The 23,878-nt window shown below is 39.0% G+C and overlaps 1 protein-coding gene across 1 annotated transcript in view; it reads left to right on the forward strand.

The window, feature by feature from the left end:
- spns2 (spinster homolog 2 (Drosophila)) overlaps nucleotides 1-23,878 on the forward strand; it is a 65,767-nt gene that overhangs the window by 36,339 nt on the left and 5,550 nt on the right. Inside the window, exons 3-12 of the mRNA XM_027165445.2 lie at nucleotides 1,582-1,718; nucleotides 5,873-6,024; nucleotides 10,395-10,461; nucleotides 12,793-12,935; nucleotides 13,072-13,200; nucleotides 13,417-13,606; nucleotides 16,748-16,813; nucleotides 17,336-17,434; nucleotides 20,305-20,468; nucleotides 23,320-23,356. Coding sequence (XP_027021246.1) covers nucleotides 1,582-1,718; nucleotides 5,873-6,024; nucleotides 10,395-10,461; nucleotides 12,793-12,935; nucleotides 13,072-13,200; nucleotides 13,417-13,606; nucleotides 16,748-16,813; nucleotides 17,336-17,434; nucleotides 20,305-20,468; nucleotides 23,320-23,356 — 1,184 coding nt within the window. The remainder of the gene's footprint in view (nucleotides 1-1,581; nucleotides 1,719-5,872; nucleotides 6,025-10,394; nucleotides 10,462-12,792; nucleotides 12,936-13,071; nucleotides 13,201-13,416; nucleotides 13,607-16,747; nucleotides 16,814-17,335; nucleotides 17,435-20,304; nucleotides 20,469-23,319; nucleotides 23,357-23,878) is intronic.

Here is a 23,878-nt window from a genome sequence, read left to right on the forward strand (position 1 = left end):
TGTCACAGTGATTAAATAAAGACAGGGCTGACAGAAACAAAGGAGCTCCACCAGTGGCATCTGATGGATCGCAAGTATCCCCAGAGGATTGGGATGTTATTGCTTTAATATTATTATAGTTACTTTGATTGAAATCATCTGTAATATTAAAACATAAAACATGGTAGCGCCTTTATGTTATGTGAAATTTTCAAAAAAATTCAAACTTATATTACAGTAATCTACTGTCTCGACTACTTGCAAGTTTACTCATGATTTTCAGGCTGCAGGTGAACTTTTATTTCTAATTAAACCACCTACAAACGTCTTACAGTGTGCTTTCTTCAGTGAGTAAAGCAAATCTCACCTGGACACTGTAGACATGTACCTAAGGTCTGCTGCTGTAATCATAAAGTCTCTGATGCTCATACTGAACATTCTTTCGACACAATATCGTCTGAGACAGCCAACCAGAGCTGTCCCTCTGATGTCCTCGTTCATAATCCTGTCCATTATCATCACAGAACCTTAACATCATCATAGTTGAAAAGTAGTGATATATATAATCCTGCAATTCGGTATTACCCAGTAGAGGATGGCTTTTCTTTTTTGTCTGGTTTCAAGGAGGTTTTACCTCTGGTTTGCCATTTCAGGATCTGCATCCGGATATCTGTAAAGCTGCTTTGTGAAACTGTCTAGTGTTAAAAGTGCTGCCGAACTGAATCTCAGTGCAACACACCCATCTCTCAGTATAGCTTCACTGAGATGTGCTGTCGAACTGAATCTCAGTGCAACACACCCATCTCTCAGTATAGCTTCACTGAGATCATGTTGAAACAATAGCGTTTAAGTTTAACTCCGGTTGTTAAGACTTTAAAGCCTCTAAATAAATGTAGCTCCACCCTCTTCAGAGTCCAATTATGACAGCATTGTGAGTTCATCTTTTCTGTGTCACTTTTATTCCCCCTGCAAGTCAGCATCTAGCGTAGTTGCTATTGGCATGGCTTTGTCTTTAGTGAAGCCCAGTTTCATTTCCATGTGTGAGATCCTTCTTTCGCCAACTCAAAAAAAACAAAACAAATGAAATGTCAGCAGTGGAGTTTCACCACACACTCATGACTTTTGTAGTAACTACTGTTTGGAAGTAGAAAACAATTGCAATCTGAGAATTGTAGGCAAAAATACATTCCATGGCTACAAGGTAAAATGAGAAATCTTCTTTCCCTAAACATATCAAGTACAGAAACAAATTCAAGACCTTCTGACAACCTTGATCATAAGTATCTACCTTGAAAAAGCTGTTGCTTGGACACAGGATACAGAGCAGCAGTGGCTTGTGGGAGGGGAGTGGGTTGGAAAGCTGAGTCAAGCCTTGAATCGTCCTCCCACAACGGATTAGTGTAGCACGTGTGATGGATAGCGGAGGATCTACTTACCTTCAAAATTCCCATATCATTTCTCTAATAATTTTATGGTACTGATGACGTGTGAAGCATATTCATTTCTCCTGATTACTGATTTGAAAAATGATATGTGTTAGTATGTTATATACAAAAAAGTCTGTGTTATAATTAACGTGACATTTCTCATTTTCCCTTTCAGTTTTCATCTGCAGTTTCATGGTGGCGGCACCCATCTTCGGTTACCTTGGTGACCGATTTAACAGGAAGGTCATTCTGAGCTGCGGCATCTTCTTCTGGTCGGCTGTAACACTACTGAGCTCCTTTATCACCAAAGATGTAAGAGGTCTTTTTTATATATTTAAGTCTAACCCTGTGGTTGTAAACCAACACACTACTATTTATTTACTTTCCAGTTTACTGAAATACTTTTTTTTTACAGCAGTGTATTATCCCCCCCCCCCCCACTCCCCACCCCCAAGGCCACATGATTAATCTATATCTCAGCTGGCAGCCACTTAATGTGATCAGACCTGCCACCTGGGGAGATCACTTTAGGATAAAGTCGAGCTTTTACAATAGATCATGTTAGTTTTATGCAACCCAACCTGATATATAAAAAAGGATCGTTTTGGTTTCAGTATCACAGATAGGGTGGGATTTTTTTAATAACTTCTTCAGTCAAACTCGGACAGAACTGAGTCTTGATGATTGACAGCACACAGTAACATGCTTTGTGAGTTGTGTGTGTGACTTAGTCTCCAGAGAGGGCACGAGACATACAGTGTCATTCAGAGCGACTGCTACAGTACCTTACAACTTACACACACTTTTCGTTAGCATTGGGGCCACATGCATGCTTTCATATCTCAGTCTTCTTAAACCAAACCTCAAGACTTGATAATATTATGACTGTTGGTTTGGATCGGTCAGAAGGTATTGATTTATTTTCTAAATCAGAACGGCCGTTTTAAATGAAAGCTTCATATTAATGCACATTTTAGTACACGTTATTCTTTTTATAATAATAAATACGTATTTAAGAAAGGGATGCATGTGTGTGTGTGTGTGTGTGTGTGTGTGTGTGTGTGTGTGTGTGTGTGTGTGTGTGTGTGTGTGTGTGTGTGAGAATTTGCTATCAATGTAAACAGAGAGAAGAAAATGACTGAAGTCTAGGGGATTGACTGTATATCGCTGCTATTCAGTACAGGAAAAGAAGAAATGATGAAATGAAGAAATGATGTCACAGATGTTCCAGTAATCATAAACGGATAAAAGTACAAGTTGTTGCTCATTTATAAATTTAAAAGAGTGTAATTGGTGTGTTAAAATTTGGACCATTGGGACATGCCACAGATCCGTTATTGGAAAACAATCCACTTCTCTGTATTAACAAATCACACCAGCTCATTGTTTATTCCTTATGCAACACAGATCCAACAAATTCCCATTAACTGAGTCCTTTAATGAACCTTAATGTTACTTAAAATGTGTACTAAAATGATTACATTACAAAATGATTACATTAATGATTACAAAATGATTACATTACAAAAAAACACCTGTCTTGATCTGTTTCCCCCTAAGTCTATATAAACCTGATATTCCACCCTCTTGGGTCTCTCTGCTTTTAGTGTGAATATCTCTATCACAGCTATTTATTACCCTACACTAACCTCCTGCCCTATAGCTGATGAGCTCAGCTCCAAAACACCCACCAACTTGCAGTGAGTCTGCTCACACCCATGTAGATCAGCTCAGCCCAATCAATAGAACTCGCCTAAAAGTCTAAAGCTGCTCTAGGTTGCTGATTTGCACGGCTTCATGCGGAACTTTGTTTCGAAACTCAAGAATAAAAATGAAAGTCTTCTACACATGCTGGTGAAAACAGAACCAGAACTGTTTCTTGTTCCTCAAGATTATTCTGACTATTCTTTACCTCATGACCTTAAAAATAAATGAAGTCAGATTTAGATTATGTCATAAAAAAGTACACAAAAGTATGTGTGTGAGTGTGCTTGGTGTGTGTATGTATGTGGGAATGTGTCTCTGTGTCTGTGTGAGTGTGTACAGTATGTGGTGTGTGTACGTGTGTGAGCGTGTCTCTGTGTCTGTGTGAATGTGTGTGTGAGTGTGGGTCTGTATGAGTGTGTTTGTGTCCGTGTGTGTGTGTGAGTGTGTATGAGTTTGTGTCTGTGTGTGTGAGAGTGTGAGTGTTCATTTACAGATTGGTGGATGAGAGTGGATACGAGGGCACAGGGGCTTGATAATCTCAAGTTATTATTTATCTGCTTTCTCAGCTGAATGAATTTCAAGGATTTTCACATTATTCATGTGTGTATTCAAAGGCAAAAATCATCTTGACGTTGGACGTTTCATTTGTAAATGCTGGTGTATTATAGTTTCACACCTTAACTGCAGTGTTCTTATATTATTAGTTTATTATCCCTCTGTTCCTGTGGAGGCTTCTTAAATAGCACTTTAATGGCTTATCTAGTGCACTAAACATGTTCTACTACAGCACATTATTCCAAGCCCTACAGTATATGCTATTTAACCTTCCTGATGTGATGTTGGTTAAAGAACTCACCGAAAATCAAACGCAGTATTGTGTAGTGCTACTGCTCCATATCAGTATTAAACTCATTACTGTTGAAATAATTCAAAAGGAATAAACCAATATAACCATTATGTACATATTTACATGATCATGCTCTATCCAGCCTTCGCTAGTGTGTATTTGTATCACCCCCACACCACCAGTTCTCCCCTCCTCCTTCTCTCCTTTCTTTCACTCCTTCATCCCTCACTCTCTGACTCTGCAATGCAGCTCTCCAGCTTTGTGCTCCTACACACACACACACACACACACACACACACACACACACACACACACACACACACACACACACACACACACACACACACACACATACTCACACTGATCCTGTTCCAGCACAACAGCTGCTATAAGAACCCAGATCAGTATAGGAGGATATTAATGTGCGCATTGGAGGAGGTTTGCCCAGCTTTACTATCAGCTCTCTTTCCTGTCACATACTCCATAATGATTCCCTATACCTGCTGGGAATTACATAACGCACAACAATAAAATAGAGTAGCAGCCCCACCCTTTTTTCCCCGCACTGGTATATTGAAGGCTGTCAGATGAACCGAGGGATAAAATGAACTGAGAAAGAAAAAAAGAGGGATATCTGATAATAGGATACAATAGGTGAGGGCGCAATGCTGGACATTCTTCTTTTGAGGAAAAAGAAAATCTCTGGGATGATAAGATGGACAGAAAAATCTAAGAATCTAAGAATCGACTGTCTCAAGGTCCAGCAGTGCTGCAGGCTAGGATTAGCAATCACCAAACTAAGTCTGACTGGAGGGCTACTAGCAAACAGTCCAGATTTTATATCAGTCTCTGGAGAAATTAAACATTTGCATCAATTATAGGTTAGCGTTCTTTATCAGCATGTAGCATCCGTCTTCAGGTAGATTTGTGAACCAACTCGAGAGACGTCGCACATCCGAGAGTGCAGAAATCGTAAAGAGAATTCCTACATGTTCAACATTTGTTCCCTGTAGCGCTGTTAAATTTGGCTGGGCGTCCTACATTTGGCATAATATGCACTGGATTTGTGTGTGTGTAGAGAGAGGACAAAGACGAAGAGCAGGAACAAAGAGAAGTGGTGTTAGAATGAGTGTGTATGTGCAACTACCAAGTGTGAACTAAAGATAGAAAGAAAAAGAAGAGGGTGTATATATATATATATATATATATATATATATATATATATATATATATATATATATATATATATATAAATGAGAGTACGGCTCAGTAGTGATATTTTGTGACACTATTTTTTTTTTTTATCACTGAGCATCCATATATGTATATAGTCTCATATTCAAATCACTCACACAGAATTTCCACATGGATATCCAGAACTGCACCCCACCTAGTCTTTCCCAGCAAGGAGGGAATTGTTTCTCTCTTCCTTTCCTTTTCTCTGATCAGTAAACCAGCATGCCTGGGTCAGAGTGCACTGCCCAGATGTCCTTCTTCATTGCGAGCAGCGACTGTTGTTATAAAAACACTTCCCTTTTAGCTAATTTTAAATAAGATGATGTGAAAGGTCATCGTCCTTCGTTCTGCACCGAGGGTTTGGTTGGGAATCGGTGTCTTCTTGGGAAATCCACACCTAGTTGAGCAGATTTATGAAGGGATACTGCTGAATAAATAGATCATTTGGACAGGAGAGAGCAGGTATTAAGGGTGTAGTATTTGAAAGCGGGAAAGTCTCTAATTGTGCACGAAGTAGGATTAAATATTCATAAATAAAGGATGGAAATGAATACATATATAGAAAAAACAAAAAACAAACAAAAAAAACATATAAAGATGTAGTTAATGTTGACTCGTAACATCTTTCTAAATCCTCTTGCTTATAACAGCATTATTTTTTTCCCTGTTCTTGTAGTACTATTGGTTGTTTGTCCTGTCCAGAGGCCTGGTAGGCATCGGAGAGTCCAGCTACTCCTCCATCTCTCCCACCATCATCGGAGATTTGTTCACCAACAACAAGAGGACCATTATGCTTTCTGTCTTCTACCTGGCCATCCCATTAGGAAGGTAATCTTCACCTACTGTACTGTAGAGCAGAGTTTGTTTAGTTCTTGATGTGTTGAGTGAGAAAGCAATGGGTCTGTGAGGTCTGACAGGCTTTTGTATTGATACAAAGCACAACAGCCCAGCTGTGTCACCAGTGGCAGTTTACAACAGCGTTTATTCAAGAACTGAAGATAAGGCAGAGACTGTGCCATGAATCACTGACTGTTACATGCTAATTTGTAAAGCGAAAACCAGCCTATCCTAGCTAGAGGGAAATACAAGCAAGGCAAGATGCATGCTGGGTAATAGATTGTAATGAAAAATGCTGTACTTCGCAAAGCTGTGACTGAATTGGCAACATGTTCGAGAAGATAATACACACCACAACTATTTTTAGATGGATGATTCTTGTGACTCAGCATGGCCTTTTTTGTTTGTTTTTTTAAAGATACTTCAGGGCCTCTTCTTTCCTTCTTATGTGAGTCTCTGAATATTTTTCTGAAAAACCACAAAAATGGTTGTCTAATTTTAGCTGTTAGATTAGTGTGACTCAGCGTGGCCTTTACGATACTTTTGACATTCTTCTTTCATTCTTAAGAGGGTTTTGTTTTGGGCCAGGCCGTTTTGAAAAGCAGGCATGCTGGCCACATTCAGGCTTAGACAGCAACATTTATCGGCACAGCTATCTCAGCTCAGTAAAGGTCAAATTCACATAATTGAGCCCAGTGGCGCACAGCACCTTTTTTTGTACGGTCACCGCCATGGACCACAAGGCACAAAGATTCCTGCAAACAGAGACTGACATGGCAAAATTGATTTGCATGGATGACTCACTCAGGTAAATAAGCCTAAATCTTTCATTTCTAGGCACAAACTGGGAAGAGTCTATAATCAGAAGGCATACATGGAAGAGTTTTGGCATGAAAACTCTTTATAGTGTTTAGCATCACTTATTGCAATTCATGGGGTTGGATTGCTTCATGCCTGAATCCATAGGACGAACTGAGACAGTCCTGAGCTTGGTTTACTCTATTTCCCATCGTTGTCCCTGTGGGATTCATTTTAGGATCTCAGGTTTCCTCCAAAATAACCTAAACATATTGGTAGCACATCAACTAATACAACATTTATAGTACACATGCCATATGGAAAAATTCAAAACATAGTTACACTTCTCAACCATGACTATCACTCCTGGGGGTTTGCACCATCTGGACCATTTCTGAATTTACATTTACAGAAAAGTTTCAACACAATTAACATTCCTCTATTCAAGTATCGGATCACAGCAGTGTTTACAGCATGACAGCGTGGTTACTAATACAATCCATAAACCATCGATTGCAGTAAGAGGAAAGGTCTGAGAATGTCAAATGGCTGCCCTGAAGGACTACAGAGGTCTTGGAGGTTCAGACCTAACAAAGTATTTATCAGAAACAATAGAAGGCCAAAAACTGCAACTTTGAACACGGCTGATTCACTTCCTGTACAGCGCACTGTTGATTATCTGCAGCATGGTTATTATGACCGTCTCCAGGAAGTTAACTCAGTCTTGAGCGTGAGCCCATACATGGAAAGGGATTCACTTCTTGGAAAGGAAAACTTCTGTCTCACCATTAAATCTCAATCTGTTGGCCCGATTAGCCTGATTAATTTTACACAATGAAATTTACTTGCATTGTCGCCATGTGCCTGGGAAAACAGGAAGCATACAGGAGATGGAATGTTCTGACCTATACTGGGTTAGAGGAAAAAAACATATGATCTGGTCAGAATGTGAAATCGGAGGACCATCAGACCATTTTTACCAAATAAATAATTATCAGGTTGTTGCACAAACTTTGTATTCATCTAGTTGGCAAGTTATTCACTACAACTTATTCAATAACTACAATAAAACTACAAGGAAATTTGCATATCTACAAAAATTCACGTTTACTGATGCATCACATGTGTTATGTAATGTATGACACTATTGCTGCTCTTTATCTGTAGTATAGTAGTATAGTAGATCATAATCGTATTAATCTTATTTTAAACACTTTTTAAAAGTAGCAAATGTAGCCCTGAAAGCCATCGAATTAATCCCATGTCTGCATCTTTGTAAACTACATTAGTTCTATTCTACTCTTCGATTTCAACACGGTTTGTCTGCATATGATATCTAAATCTTTTTTATCTTCCAAGAGCAATGATATCTGGTTATCTGGTGTCTGGTGAATCAGCAAAGTGAGAAATGTACTGGAGCGACTTCAGCTGATCTCACATGACCTTTCAGACAGCAGACAATTTCATTTTATGGAATGCAGTGACTAATTATTTCTTTCTTTCTTTCTTTTTTTTAAAAAAATATTATTTCAAAGCCACTCCTTTACATAGATTTGGCTCCTGCGTGCAATCGTTCATCTTAATAAATTTCACTCTTTTCATATATCATCATTGGGATGTTTGTTTTGATCTTAGCAAAGGTATCACCATACTATAAAAACACACTTGACATTATAACTTTAAGTGCACCTCTAGGTTAAATCATAAATCTTAATGGTTATGATAACAACTAAGGAGCTTCCTTGGTAAAGAGTAAAGCCCTTTCAGAAGCTAATAGAGTTAATTCATTAGTAGATGAGAGTCAGAGAGAATAAAGAATTAGAGGGTGAGTCACCTTGGGTGGATAGAGAGGCAGAGTTGAGTAACTGGTGTAAAAATGAGGGTAAGATCAGAAGTGCAGATGGTCCCACTGTGGAAAACTTACAAAACAAAGTAACAAACAAGGTAAATGGAAAAGCTTTAACTTCTGAAAACATCAAACACAGCCATTTAATCATTTTTGACAGAAGAGTCATCATAATCAGAGCATGTTTGAGCTTCCTCAGCAGTCACGGCATAACAGAGCAATTATGAACTTTCAGAGAGTAAACAGGACACAATGTTAAGAGTGTTTGGTCTGTCTATGACTCACATTCTTCAGATATCAGGAGACAAAGTTCCACCTTGAGTGAGCAAATTACACTCAAGCAGACCTGGCTCATGAAGAATTTAGAGGTCATGACTCTAATTAGAACTGGTTCACAAACATGGATGCGATGGAGCTGATAGAATATCAGATGATCCGGTTAAAGCAGACGAACATGTTACCAATAATACCAAGCATGATCTCTACAAAAAGAGGGTGATGCAGCAGCGCTTTAGTGATAAAGCAGCGCATAGATGACCAGAATAATTTTTGTGCTACATTAAATATCATTGAATTCAAGGGTTGTGCAAATAGAAGTAAGAGAATACAGTAATCACCAATGAATAAATAAATTTAGTTGGCAGGTTTTAAGTGGAGATGCAGAATGTGCGGAATGTGCTTGGAGATAAAAGTGACAAACTGAAACATTAATCATTCAAACAGTCTAAAATATTTGAAATTAGAATGCTCTCTCTCTCTCTCTCTCTCTCTCTCTCTCTCTCTCTCTCTCTCACACACACACACACACACACACACACACACACACACACACACACACACACACACACACACACACACACACACACACACACACACACACACACACACGTGCACACACTCTATCATGTCTCTAATGAACAGAGGTTGAGGCTCTTACATTGCTGGCGGTAATCACCAATGCAGAGCCATTACCAACGGCATTAGTATGCTTAACGTCTGACCTGAGAATAGTCTGTTCTCCCAGCGTATGAATATTTCACCTACTGTGACTTATCAGCAGGAGAACCGAGGGGAGAAGTGGATGACAACAATGACATGGAGTAATGCATAGTAGTAAAAAAGAAACGATCCTTAACAATCTGTTATTCACATATTTTTGTTCTGCAGTCTGGACAGATTTTATTACTCTACTCTGTGCTGATTTCTGTCTTACAATTTCTCTTCACTATAGTGAAGACTGGAATTGTATTCATTTTCTCTGACATTCTTGCTTATGTTTTACAGTTTTTACGCATGCCGTGTTTGTTAAAGCCAACAAAGCCTAGAGATTTTCTGTGTTTAGTCATTAAACGTTAAGTCATCTTTTGAAAATAAAAATAAAAAATAATGCTCTTGTTCTTGTATGAATTGACATCAAATTAAGTATGGACCAAAAAAAAAAAAAAAACATGGGTCAAATCCAAACAGACCAAATTGAAAATGTCTAAATATGGGACAGTAAACTTCATTGTATATCATATTATTCAATAGCTACAGTGAAATTCTAGACATGCCAACCAAGGGTTAAGCCATCTCTGGTTATTGAAAAAGAAAGATGCAAGACACAAGAGTTCAGCACAAATAAAAAGTTATAGCACAATTGTGTTAAAGTTTTCTTTAGCCTCTGATTGATACACTCTTTGCTTACATAAACACATTTTCCTCTTGTTTGCTCTAGTGGTCTTGGCTACATCCTGGGATCTAGTGCCAAAGACCTGGCGCAGGACTGGCACTGGGCTCTGAGGGTAAGAACCTTCCCACCATCCTTCTCTGACATGAAATGATCTATGTGTATAAGTAAATAGGTGGTGAAAGTATATATTTAAATAGGTTGCTTGCAGAAAAGAACATATCAAAAGCAGGTAAATGAAACAAATCAAGGTGCTTTAGTTAAATATTACTGCCATGTCCCGAGGGTCCTACACACGCAGAACATATCAAATCCCCCTCTTAATGCCATGCTCAGGTCTCAGCATTACCTGCCACCAAATATAGGCTTTCACTATTCTCTGATTAAACAGGGGGACATACAAAGACAGGTTTGTCTCAGGGTATTTTCCCCTACCCTTGATATATCGCCTCACTCTTTGAAAACAACACCCCTGAATACCTTCTGTGCCATGCTAAGAGCTGGACCTTTTCAGGTGCTTAAGTGGGCATTGAGTGTCCCCTTTATGAGGACTATAGAGAGCCTTCAGACAAGGCATGAAACAAGAGAAAGATAAACTCAGAACAGAGTTTTTTGAAGGAAAGAGGCCTCCGTGGAAATGCCTCAGATTCTTCCCTCTTTGCTATTTCATTAGTCTGTTTCACCAAACTGAGTGGGCCCCTATTTTTTTCTTCTTTAACCCCCCATAAATTTTAACAGGTAAGTGCTTTAAGTTAACAGGTGAACTCCATTGAAGCAGCTTATTGTGCACTCCTGAAGAGCAGCGACGGGCTATAACAGTTATAGAAGCAACTGCAGTGTGTGGCCGTGCCCATAAAGACATGTCAGAACTACACACAGAATTAAGAAGCCCTATAAACCTACAGGAGAGCCTCTCTGTAGTTATGACAGCTATACTGGACTCACACTAATGTACTGCTTGTTCTAAGGATAGTCTAAACAGGAGCACATAGCTGTATTGTTCAAGAGCGACCCTATTCCAAAAATACTACTGGAAGAAAAAACGAGGATGGAAAAGGTTTAGGGAGGGGGGGGGGGTGGTTAGATAATCATTACCAGCACTTTAAACAAGAAGAGAAATAACAATCAGAAGAACAGCGGCCCCCAAAGAGCCTTATCCTACCTTGGAAGGGGATAACATTCTGTACTTTTTTACACAAGTTGTGCAGACCTCTTTTGCAGTCTTCCTTTCATGGTAAGGAACATTTTTAGGAACTTAGGATGAATGGTTTTTGGCTAGTGCACAGTGTTACCTGCAGAGAACCACAAAGGAGTTAATGAAAAAAAAAAGGTTAGATACCTCGATGTTCCTTCCACACTGGCCAGAAGCGGAAAGTGGGATGTGCACCTTGTCCTTCCTTTCATACAGTTTATTAGTTTTTCATTGTTTTTACTTTCTGAGGGGTTTTGAATGTGTTTTTAAAGTCAGAACTGCACCTTGACATTGACTTAATGCTTCGTTTGCATTGCCATAGCAGTCGATTTTACGTTATATTTGGTTACATAATAAACCTTCATCCCCTTTTTTTTTGAAGCTGGTTACTTTCTTGCCCTGTTACTGCCTGGTGTAAAAGCACTAAGAGCATCAGTTAATCCGGCCTAAATATAAAAGGTTTTTGACCCAAAGACAGACAGAAGTAAAATGAGTAAGAGTGTGGATCAGAGTGTTTCTCTAAAAGTACTATGTGTTCTGAATAAAGGAGGAATAGACCCAGCTAAGCCTGAAGCTCTTCATCGGGATCATGGCATAATGTACCAAACAGCAGCAGTCAAGAGCATGATACTCACTTGCTCTTTCTCATTGTCTGCTATGCAGATTCATAATGCGGTAATTGAGAGAGAGTAAACCCAAACACACACACACACTCACACACACACATGGGACCAGAGCTCAGGATTATTGTAGAATAAAGCATTGTCAAAGGATTCAATCTGACAGATAGAATTGCTTTCGCTTTTACAAAGGATGAACCTCTCTGCACTGCTTCCCTGCGGAAAAATGTGCACACACTGCTGGGAGAGACGTTAAAAGATGATAAAGGCGATAACAGCCCAATAGCCTGGTCGACTACAGCTGCTCCCACACATACACAAACATTCACACATACATACACACAGAAGGAGCGAGTGAGAGAGAGAGAGAGAGAGAGAGAGAGAGAGAGAGAGAGAGAGAGAGAGAGAGAGAGAGAGAGATGAGGAATAAGAAACAGCTCTTAATGGACTCTGCTCAGCACCATGCATCACTGAGCATCATGCACATCCAGCAGCTGACAATTTAAACTGCATAAAAACACACACATAAAGTACCCTGGAAACTCATTGTAAACTTCACGAAACCTTCTGCATTTAATAAACCTTCCAACCGCACTGGTGCTGGAGCTAAAGAGCCACTCTCAATTTTCTCTAGGTGTCTCCAGTGTTAGGAATGACTGCTGGAGTTCTCATCCTGCTGTTCATTCCTGAACCCAAAAGGGGCATCGTAGAACCGTCAACCAGCGCCGTGAGGACACGCACCTCATGGGTCTGCGACATGAAGGCTCTGCTTAAAAAGTAACACTCACCTCTGATTCACTACCTCACTTTCTCAATTAATTTAGGCATTAATTAAGTAAAAACATGAAAGAAGCAAAACAAAAAAAAAAGAAAATGTTAGCATAATCATTGCCTGCATTTTTGTCCCCTTTAGCCGTAGTTACATGTTCTCATCTCTTGGCTCGGCTGCCGTATCGTTTGCAACGGGGGCCTTTGGGATTTGGATCCCTCAGTATCTGGTCAGAGCTCAGATGGTTCAGGAGACTAAAGTGAGCAAAGACAGGTAACACACGCTATGTCTAAAAGTCTTTCTAGTAAGCTGTAATAGTCGCATTTAAAGTTTAATAAAAACTCTTCATCACAGTGTTGTCATGCAGTGGATCATTCCAAAAATTACACAATGCTTCTTTTAATCTGTTCAGAAATATATTTAAATGTTTCATTTTTTTTAAAAATATGGGCTTGACTCAAAAGGAATGTACTTTCTTTTTGTGTATAGTCTGATCTTCGGGGTCATCACGTGTGTCACTGGTTTACTCGGTGTCTTGATTGGTGCTGCAACAACACGCTTCTGCAGACAAAAGACGGAGCGCGCCGACCCCCTGGTGTGTGCCGTCAGCATGCTCGGCTCGGCAATATTCATCTGCCTCATCTTTGTCGTGGCTAAGAAGAGCATCATAGGAGCATACGTAAGTGCACACTGGAGTGCTCATAGTCATGAGGAGCTAAATAGCTAAACATATTCACTTTAGCAGTTAAGAAATGCTGAGATGTAACTGCAAGCTGTGTCAAGGCTTTTCTAATTTAGCAGTGATTTTCTCTGGCACTTAACACCCACTCCCAACCCATTATCCTGTCCCTCTCATGAACGGAAATAAGGTCATTCCTGGGCTAAGGAAGTAAGTCTTCCATTATTGATCGACTAAGAGGATCATGTCGAGGTAGAGTTGGGCCTAAGACCAATTCTCCTTAGCGTGAAAGTTTTATTGAAGGAAACTACTAAGTTTTAGAATCATTATCTGTTGTAAAATGCTGTACGTTTGACGCGCTAGTTGATGTCGAGGGATATTTGGTAACCCGTTAAGCATTTTAACCAGGAAAGAATGTGAAAGTACCAGCAGCACTACAGTGGAAATGAAGATCATACATGTTGTCAGTGAGTAGGCAGAAAAATGTTGCACCAGAACTGACAAGATAAAGTAAAAACACTAAAATACAATAGAGGAAAACATTCCAAAAAAAAAAAAAAAAAAACAGCACTAAAATGGCAACTGAGCCAAAATGAAAGGGAAAATGGCTTACGTGAAACCTAACCAGTGTTCAACGAAGTTAAGCCTGCACCTGTCTTTAATAGAGTTCCATGTAAATCTTCATGTAAGGGGAAAATCGTGCTATAGGATTATTATTCTCTTCTCCATAAGATACTTTATATGCAAATTAACCTAATATAATATTAGAAATTCACTTTTTACTAAAAAATCATACTGTATATCCTTAAAATGTTCCAACTAACACAGAATTTTTTGGGTCAACTTTAATTTGAAAACAAACAAACAAACAAACAAACAAATAAATAAATTAGTATTTAAATGTTTACAAAAACAGTATTAATAGTTAATTAATGGCAACACAAAGATTTTATTCCAGAATTTTCCACTTACATAGTACATACGGAAATAATCATTAGATTTAATTTGACCTGATTAATAGATGATTTGTTTTGGGGATTAATTAAGTTTGGATTCTGCTCATTCCATTTAACACTCATTACAAAACCTCAGTAATGAATAGAAATGGTCACGAACTCCCCCTATTAGTCCACAGCACTATATTCTATATACCGTTTACATTGTTTTTGAGATCATGTAATATGTTTGTGTCTAAAACTGTTTTTGTTTTGTCTTGTGTCCTCACCTGCCCTGTGATAAGTATCTCTCCATTTAAACCCTGTTCTGTCTTTATCTAGTTGCAAAGTCTTTTCACGCCTTTCAGTCTCATTAGGTCCAAGCCTTGTATTCCTGGCTATAATCCTCGCTCGAGTTTTCTCGTTGTGATTGTGGACATGCCCTGTTTTATGTTAATCTCTTAGTAGATTAGTAAATATTTGAACAAGGATGGAAACAGGTGCAGCCGAAGGATAAATGCGTCTTTTAATTTTATCACTTAAATCTAATTGTATAATAACTTAATGACATCTCTGAGCAATCTTCTAGTAATATCTGTGGTCCACTGGAATTTAATCTAAATGCTAGGTTTTCTTCCAAAGTGATATTTCCGCATCAGAGGTTTTAGATATTTATTAAGTAATTATACTGTTAGCTAAGCAGTTTTATCGACGTGCATGAATAGCCATTTCCTATTTACTTAACAGGGTTTTTATTTAAACTTGTAACTATTTGCTTCTTAAAATATGGATCAGACTCATCCCAAACATGTACTGAGGAATATTCTAGATGCGCATAGTTTAAGTGCCTAGGTTTAATTCACATGGTCTAAATTTCTAAACATATTACAGAATATTTACACTGATTGTTGGATTATTTCTAATAAATGTGATTTACATCTTGCATTAACTCACTACTTACACTAACAATCATTTATTGTTAATTGTTGTTATAACTGTAACTTTGATAGTGATGGATTTTTTAGTTTGTTCATCTGCTGGAACCTCAGAGTTCTTGCAGATCCCTAAAACCAAGAGATTCCCTTTTAGAAAAGTGGAACCCTTTAAAAAGGTAGAACCTTTAACGTTCCAAGAACCTAGGAAAGACCCTGTTCTACGATGTTGTAAAAGCTCTTAAGGTTTACAGCTATAATAAAAACCCTAGACGGTGTATCCAGACTTTCTAACAGCAAGAGAAATGTTATGGTGACAGATGTGAAGTCGAAGAATGCTGGAAGGACGAGACAGAGAGAAAGAGAGAGGGAGAGATAAACCTAATAAATGAGGGACGAGAGAGTGAGAGAGAGAAGAGGAAAGACTTCCAGCAGAGACAGCTGCCATCTTGTCTGCAGACACGCTGATCAGCCTTCATCCTTTAACTGGTGTCCAGCAGGGATTACAGTATCAGACTATCTGTCTGTGTCTATCATGGTGTCTGAATCTTAACTATGATGCACACAGACAAACACACACTCACATACTCCTTCCTCTTGTCCTGATCGTATTCAGTCTCAAAATACTATGCCCAGGATACAAGCATCTGTCACATTCCAATACAGTTCATACTAACTCAATGCCGATCCTCATTTGGTTTGATTACACAAACGTCAGGCATTCGGGCTGCCGCCAGCCGTGTCTGGAGCTCAGGGATGCAACACGCCGATCACTTACGAAACTCATTGCCTGCATTTTAATTTGGTGTTAAGCAATTCACCCAGTTCGGCGAAACAGACGGAACTGAAAGCTTGTTACTCTCAGTGCTGGGAGCGCTTCTTTGCTTTTTCTCCTGAGACTGTTAAAAAGGAGACGTCTGTTGAAATAACTGAACTTTTTTTTTTTTTTTTTCAAATTGCAAAGTTCAGCTTGTTGGTGACCAGCAGACGGTGTGGGGAGTCTCTCTCTGTTTTATGGTCTGGGGGAAAAAAACCAATATGCTGCTCGATTGCTCCAAAATTGTGTATTACGTTTCCAAATAATGCAGCCACAGCATAATTACATGTTTTCATATTCCAAAGGAGCTTTTTTTTTTTTAATTCAGTGGATGAGAGTAGCTAAATTCATCTTTGACCTACAAGGACCTTACATGTGAACTTTTTCAAATGAAGCATTTTTTCTGCTATAGATAAAAAAATAACTGATGATTAATGCATATTCTCTCGCATTGTAGGTCTGCATTTTCATAGGAGAGACTCTCCTCTTCTTGAACTGGGCCATAACAGCAGACATTTTAATGGTATGTACACAATCCTGCTTTTATCCTCTGTGACTGATATGTGAGCACATCTTTTATGCAATGTGGCTCATTTTGACTGCATGCGTGACAGTAATGAGGGCTGGGTGGGGTCCTAAGACATAATTGCTGCATCTGACTGATTCTTAATCTGAACTGTGTGTGTGGAAAATAAAATGGAATAACAATTAAGAAGAAAGAGTGTGTTTTTACGTCGGGGTGAATGGAGAGGGAGAAAGATCATTAAAGTAGATGGCATAAATGAATTAGGACTTCCTGTATATGCAGAGACCAGCTGACTCCAGTCTACTGAGCATACGTGTGTGTGTGTGTGTGTGTGTGTGTGTGTGTGTGTGTGTGTGTGTGTGTGTGTGTGTGTGTAGTCTGAAAACACTTTACTACACACTTAGGCTGCACTCATCTTGTGGAATTTTTTATATATATCTCTGGATGGATTTATGATATTACACGCTGACCTCCTGACCTATACTATTTTGTCTCTCTTCCCTTTACATCTCTCTGCAGTATGTTGTCATACCAACCAGAAGAGCCACTGCAGTTGCCTTTCAGGGCTTTACTTCCCATTTACTAGGAGATGCAGGGAGTCCATATCTCATTGGCTTGGTGAGTAGGAATGTCCCACACTACTTACTTACTGCACACACACTCACACACACACACCCCATGAATCCTGATTAAAGATTCCTACACAAACCTGCTCTGAAAAACGCATCATCGATCGCATGTAAATTACATTAGGTCTAATGCAGCAATGCGGTAGTGCAGCGGTTTGCAGTCCAAACACATGCTCTATACATTGCTGCACTTTACCTGATAAACGAATTAGCTTATAAAGACATTACAAGCAGTCTGTAATCTGTGCTCGGCTTTCCAGTAGTTTGTTCCCGCGACACATTGTGCACTGTAGTCCTAGTGCACATGAGCACTTAAAGTGCACCTGTGTGGAATGTTTCTAATAATAATGTTTTAAAGTTAAGGTTGAACAACAGAAATACAAGTTGCTATCTTATGCACCTGAGTGCAAGTTGCAGTAATTCCTCCACTCAGGAGTTTGCATGCAGATTCAGCTATTGTAAATGCAATTTACTGGCATGGTCAAGGACATAAACACACAAAATGGTTCCCTTTCGACTCTTTGACCATTGACAATAGGTCCTCAGACTTGCCATGCTTTTTATGCCAAGTACCATTATGTTTACCCTGCTATCAAAGGAAAAATGTGTTCTAGTAAGAAAGTAGCATTAAGGCAGCTAACCCAAAACAAATGGAACTGGCAAACCGGTACTTCCACTAGAACAGGGAAAAAACATACTACAGCATTGAGCCAGACTTCCCTTTGACTCCTGTTCGGCGTTCCTGGCATTCTACAATGGAATGCAGAAAGTTTTTCCAAGTTAAACAGCAAATCCAGGATACTCTTGACAACTTTGCATGCTATTGACCAGAGAGCTATCCTTAAGGTCAGGGCTATTGTTCTTTTGAAATTCTTTCTTATCTGAGCAATGATATACATCTAAATACTGGATTATTATTAATTAATAAAACAACAACAACAACAACAACACAACCATCAATATGAACTGTCTTATTTTATAGTCCCATTATCTAACCCACTACAACACAGACCCCCACCACTTCCACCCCCAACACACACACCCAACACACACACACACACACACACACACACACACACACACACACACACACACACACACACACACACACACACACACACACAAATCTTCGGACACACAAACCCTCAGGTGAATCTGACCTGCCTATAAGTGGTTTGTACAGCACAATCTATCAATCCTAGTATAATACATGTGAATTACTTTATTGTGGGAGCCTTAGGGGACATTCAGTGTGTATATTTAACCAGGCTCTTGCCTTGCTAATCCTTAAATGGTGAGCTAGCACCCTTTTAGGCCCTTCTGCTCTGACAGAAAGTTCTATTACAGCGTTAGCATGTTGAGACTTCATAATGTCTGGTGCCAGAACAGGTCCCAAGACTACATTTATTTAGAAAGCGAGCGCATTAATCCGGCAATGAGACTCATTATGCACTTTAAACAGTCTTGTTCCAACACAAATGAACAATTAGCAACCCAAAGATGAAAGTTTTTTTTTTAAATCAAAGTCTGAAAGGATGTACAGCTTCCCTGTGGGGAAAGAGATTTTAAAAGGTCTAAAAATAGCAAAAGCAATGAGCACTTAGCAATTTTGTACTAATTTTGAAATTAGGGCAAATCTCGTCAAGTATAATTTGATATGTTTGGAATACAGACATCTTCTTCAGGGGTCAAAGTTCAGGCTAAATCCAGTTTCACAAACCTGATAGATTCCATCTGAGATTTAAAAAAAAAAAAACGCATTTCTTGGAAGGTGGTTTCGTGCAAAAAGATCTATCATAACCAGCTGCTTCTGGAAAATTCTTTTTACCCTCCGATAAGGAACTCAAGGCTAGTGATGCAAAGGAAAACTTTGCACATATCGGCCATGCTAGTGGTCAGAAAGCATCCCACGTCAAATATGATTCAGCTATTTCACGCCAGAGTCTAACATGGTGGTGTGAAGGGAACAGTGACGCACAGAACTCATGAAATGCTCCCGGATACAGACAACAACTTGCAGAAATGTAGGAAAAAACCACGTTGGTGTGATCAGATCTTAACAACCGCATGATAATTCATCGAGCTGAAGAGTAGAGAAGAGAACGATTCTTTTAGCCCTAATTTTCAGTCTTTTTATAAGCTGTATTAACCTGGAGGTTTGTACAGAACATTTACAGTGTTATCCCAACCACTAAATGTAAACAATGCCTTTATTTTACTTGGGAAAAATATGCATCATGCCTCATTTGTCATACCTGCGTGTCCCCAACAAATAGCTTTGGGCTTAGTGGGTGGTGGTGTAATGATGTCAGCCATAAAAAATAATCTACAACAGAAAAACATTATTTTAAAATAGAGTTATACGTACATGCCATACATAATCTTACAATCTCTCCCTGTTCTTTTTGGCCTGTAAAAATGGCTGACAGCTAATGTGATTTGGCAGCGTGCTTAACTTCCAAAAAACACACTTACTTACTTCTAAGTGCATACTGAACTTCAGTTGTCAGCACAGCCTCAACTCTCATTCAGTTCCCTTCCCTGTGGGAAAAGTATTTCAAAGCTGATGCTAGCGGATTAGCTGAACAGGTTGTGCGACATGCATAGAAGTGCATAAGATTATTCAAAGTTCCACTCCTTAGCATCGTTTTGTGAAGTGTAACCAATCAAAACCTATGATTAAAGACACCAAAACATGCTTATGTAAGCATTTGCTACACACGTGTGATTGTCTTTAGATTGCATTTTTCATGTGAAGGGGTAAAAAAAATGAGTTAATGGATAAAAATTTGGGTTTGAAATGATGACTGGCTGCCCACTGTTTTTAAAATATATGCTTTGTGTGTGTGTGTTCCTCAGATATCAGACGCTCTGCAGGAGAGCTACACAACGTCGGTGCTCTGGCACTTCCTGAGCTTAGGCTACGCCCTCATGCTCTGCCCCTTCGTTATTGTCCTTGGGGGGATGTTCTTCCTAGCCACTGCCCTCTTTTTCCTTGACGACCGGGAAAAAGCAGAGAAACTGTGAGTGCCTTTGCTCTGACTCATAATGGCTTTTGAATTATAAATGTGTTAAAACAAACGCTATTTCTTTATGAAAACCGACACTCGATACACACACCTTTGTTTTCCATCCCATTGATCTCTCCATTTTATCCAAGCACTGAAAAAGCGGAGAGGGAATTTTTCATTATCATCACATAACGGGAGTCTAGAAAAATGGCTGTTGCTATGGCGATTATGGCGATCTTGGCAGTGCTTGTGTACGGGTGAATGGCCTCAGGTGGAGGAGCTAATCCAAGGGGATGAACGAGTGGAAAACGGGATGAGGGAGAGATTAAAATCTGCCTTTATCTAAACAAAGACATTTCTGCTGCACAGACTGCAGAAACCATGAATAATAACCTATGATGCTCTATCATTTTAGCAGTCAGTATATTAACAAGGACAAAATTCAGTGTACAGTAGAGCATATTTCAAGCAAAGGCAAAGAAAGATAGATAATGGCTGCATTAGAGCTCGCCTAGCTTCCACTTGTCAGAAAATCACACATCTGATCTCCGGCTCATGCTTTGGGAATTTCAGGGTGACATTTTATGAGAAACAAGAATCATGGAGAAAGAGCTGTAAGTCAGCAAAACTGCAGTGCTGACTAAAGCTATTCTTACTGTACACAAAAACATAATTCAATGCTTGTTCACTTACATCACAAGGATGAAAGTTTCAGCTTGTCATGTTTACAATCATATAAAAATGGTGCATTGCAAAAACACATATCCCCCTTGGACTTGGAAGCATCCCAGTAGCTTAACAGGCAAAGACAAACAGAATTTGAAAACCCTGAGCCTGAGATACAACTCTCCTTTCTATTATCGAGCAAGCTTCCTGTGTTTGCTTCCGTTTTAAAATGACTTCCTTCCAGTCTGGTTGGAGACATTTTTAGGTGGCCTGTCTATGGACTCCCAGAAGGTTAAGAGGACTGGTTTCTTTCCCATGAAAGAAACCCTTTCTTTCATGGTACTTGGGCTTAAACCAGTCTATCTAATCAAACTAAATCAGTAATTCAGTTAATCAATAACGGCAGATTCTCCATATTGTTTTGTCTCCTTTGTGGTTACATTAGTTAAATAAATATCAAATTCGCTCATTCAATATTCCTGCCTTTACTTATTACTTAGACATAGATGCACATATAAAGACCTTGATGTTGATAAGCCCTTTATATAGAATATAAACCTTGTAAAGATGCAAAATATGACTATTAGAAGTTAACTAGTCCCCCACCATAGCAGTCTGTGGTCGATGTATTACCACATCATTGTGTGGTGTGGGTTAGCGGCTGGAATGCATCGCATCACGTGCACTAACCGCATTCATTTGAGTGATGTTTAGGAGCAGAGAGTACTCGTATAGTGCAAAGCACAATTCCTGAGAACTCTGCATCCGAAGAACTCTCCTTCAATAGCATTGGCATTCATAGATAAGCTCTCTTCATCTGTTCATTCTCCGATGGGGCATTTAAAAATAATCACCCCATTCCAAAGCAGCTTCAAATGGGAATTCTTTTATGTTTAATGAGGAATTAAAAAGAGAATCTAATCAAATCTAAAAACCTTTATTGAGAGCAAATTTAAGAATAAAGTGTTCATTGAAAACTCTTAAGGCATAATTGTATAATTAAGGGCAGATTTTTAAAAAATAATAACGATAATAAAAAAATAAAAAAATAAAAATAAAACGCAGATCAAAATCTCAAAGTCTAAAAATAGGAAACTTTAAAAAACATGCTCATTGAAGAATTTAGTCCACAACTCACAAATATAACTTCAAACAGTCCATTCTGCTGTCCTTGCTGACCCCAAATCACTATGCACACACACACACACACACACACACACACACACACACACACACACACACACACACACACACACACACACACACACACACAATATGTATTTAAAAAAAGGCTAAGTAGGAGAATGATGGCTGCTATGTCTGTGCCTCCTAGCCTGTGACTTATTATTTCTTGGTTTTAAGTCTTTTTTTGGCTGAAAGGGAGCCATTTATAGAACACAGATTGCTCACAGATGCACTCACAGTCACATAGACAGACACATACACATTCACACACTCACACAAATAATCTGTGACTCTCATCCATCCCATCGGGCCACAGCCTGATAACTTACCTATTACACATTAATATTAAACACAATGTGTGTGTGTGTGTGTGTGTGTGTGTGTGTGTGTGTGTGTGTGTGTGTGTGTGTGTGTGTGTATATATATATATATATATATATATATATATATATATATATATATATATATATATATATATATATATATATATATACACACACACACACATATGAAACATATTGTGAGTAATTGTATTGTACACTGGTGAACTGGTGTTTGATGTATCATCAGAAGATAAGAAGTTTGTTGGATGAGGGATGATGCAACATTTATCCCTGGTGAGGAGTTTAGAGAGCAAGAAGTTGCACTCTGACCGTGAGGGATGTCATCCGTTTTGTCCCTGTCAATCAGAGTGGCATTAGCTAATCGTGGGTGTCTGTGAGATCAGATAGGTGGAAGAGGGCATAGAGCGCATTCCCATGAGAGTGTGTTCCGCTGCCCTGTAACGCTGCATGAGCAGCAGTTCAAAAAGGTGTGAAGGATGTGTTCACATGTCTCAGAGCAAGCTTGTGAAACCCACTTAGATGGTAGCTGTCACATGATAGGGCACGGCTAGCTAATGGGTGAGAATTGGACGAAAGCAAATTAGGGAGAAAATGGATGAAAAAAAAAGGTGTGTAATGGTTATCTGTCATATGTCATCATGTTTGTCTTCTGTCTTTTGTTTCTCAAGGACGAAGCAGCTCTCCCGATCGCCGTCTGCAGTAAAGGTGAGAGTCAGACTCCACTTCACTTCACTGAGTCACTTAATTTGTTTCAGAAACCTTTCAAAGTAATTTTCTAAGGCAGTGTGTAATTTCAGTGGCATTTACTTATGAAGAATTTGATGTTTCTATTGTTGTGTCTCTAAGAGCACAGACAAAACTGACGAAGGAACCAATAGCATTTCGACATTAGTAGAACAAGAGACAAAACAATTCCCATTTTAATATCAATCAAACTCAAGCTTTTTAATCTTTATTGGGAAAAAAACATCTTTATTGAGAATAAAATCCCTAAAGACTCTTGGTATGTTTTCTGTAGTTTGAGCTCATATCTTACGTGCGTTATGTGTAATACACCCTGATATTACTCAGCCGATATCTAGCACCCTTTCATGAGCACATTCCTGCCCTTCCTTCTTCTCTTATCAGCTATATACACTCACACTTCGCCCGTGCCAGTGCGTGTAATAGCCAGAACCCCTCTTGCCTAAAAAGAAAAGATTGAAGAAAAAAAAGGAAGAAAACAAA

This window comes from Tachysurus fulvidraco, chromosome 26 (genome assembly GCF_022655615.1).
Source record: "Tachysurus fulvidraco isolate hzauxx_2018 chromosome 26, HZAU_PFXX_2.0, whole genome shotgun sequence".
In the NCBI taxonomy this organism is placed as follows: Eukaryota; Metazoa; Chordata; class Actinopteri; order Siluriformes; family Bagridae; genus Tachysurus; species Tachysurus fulvidraco.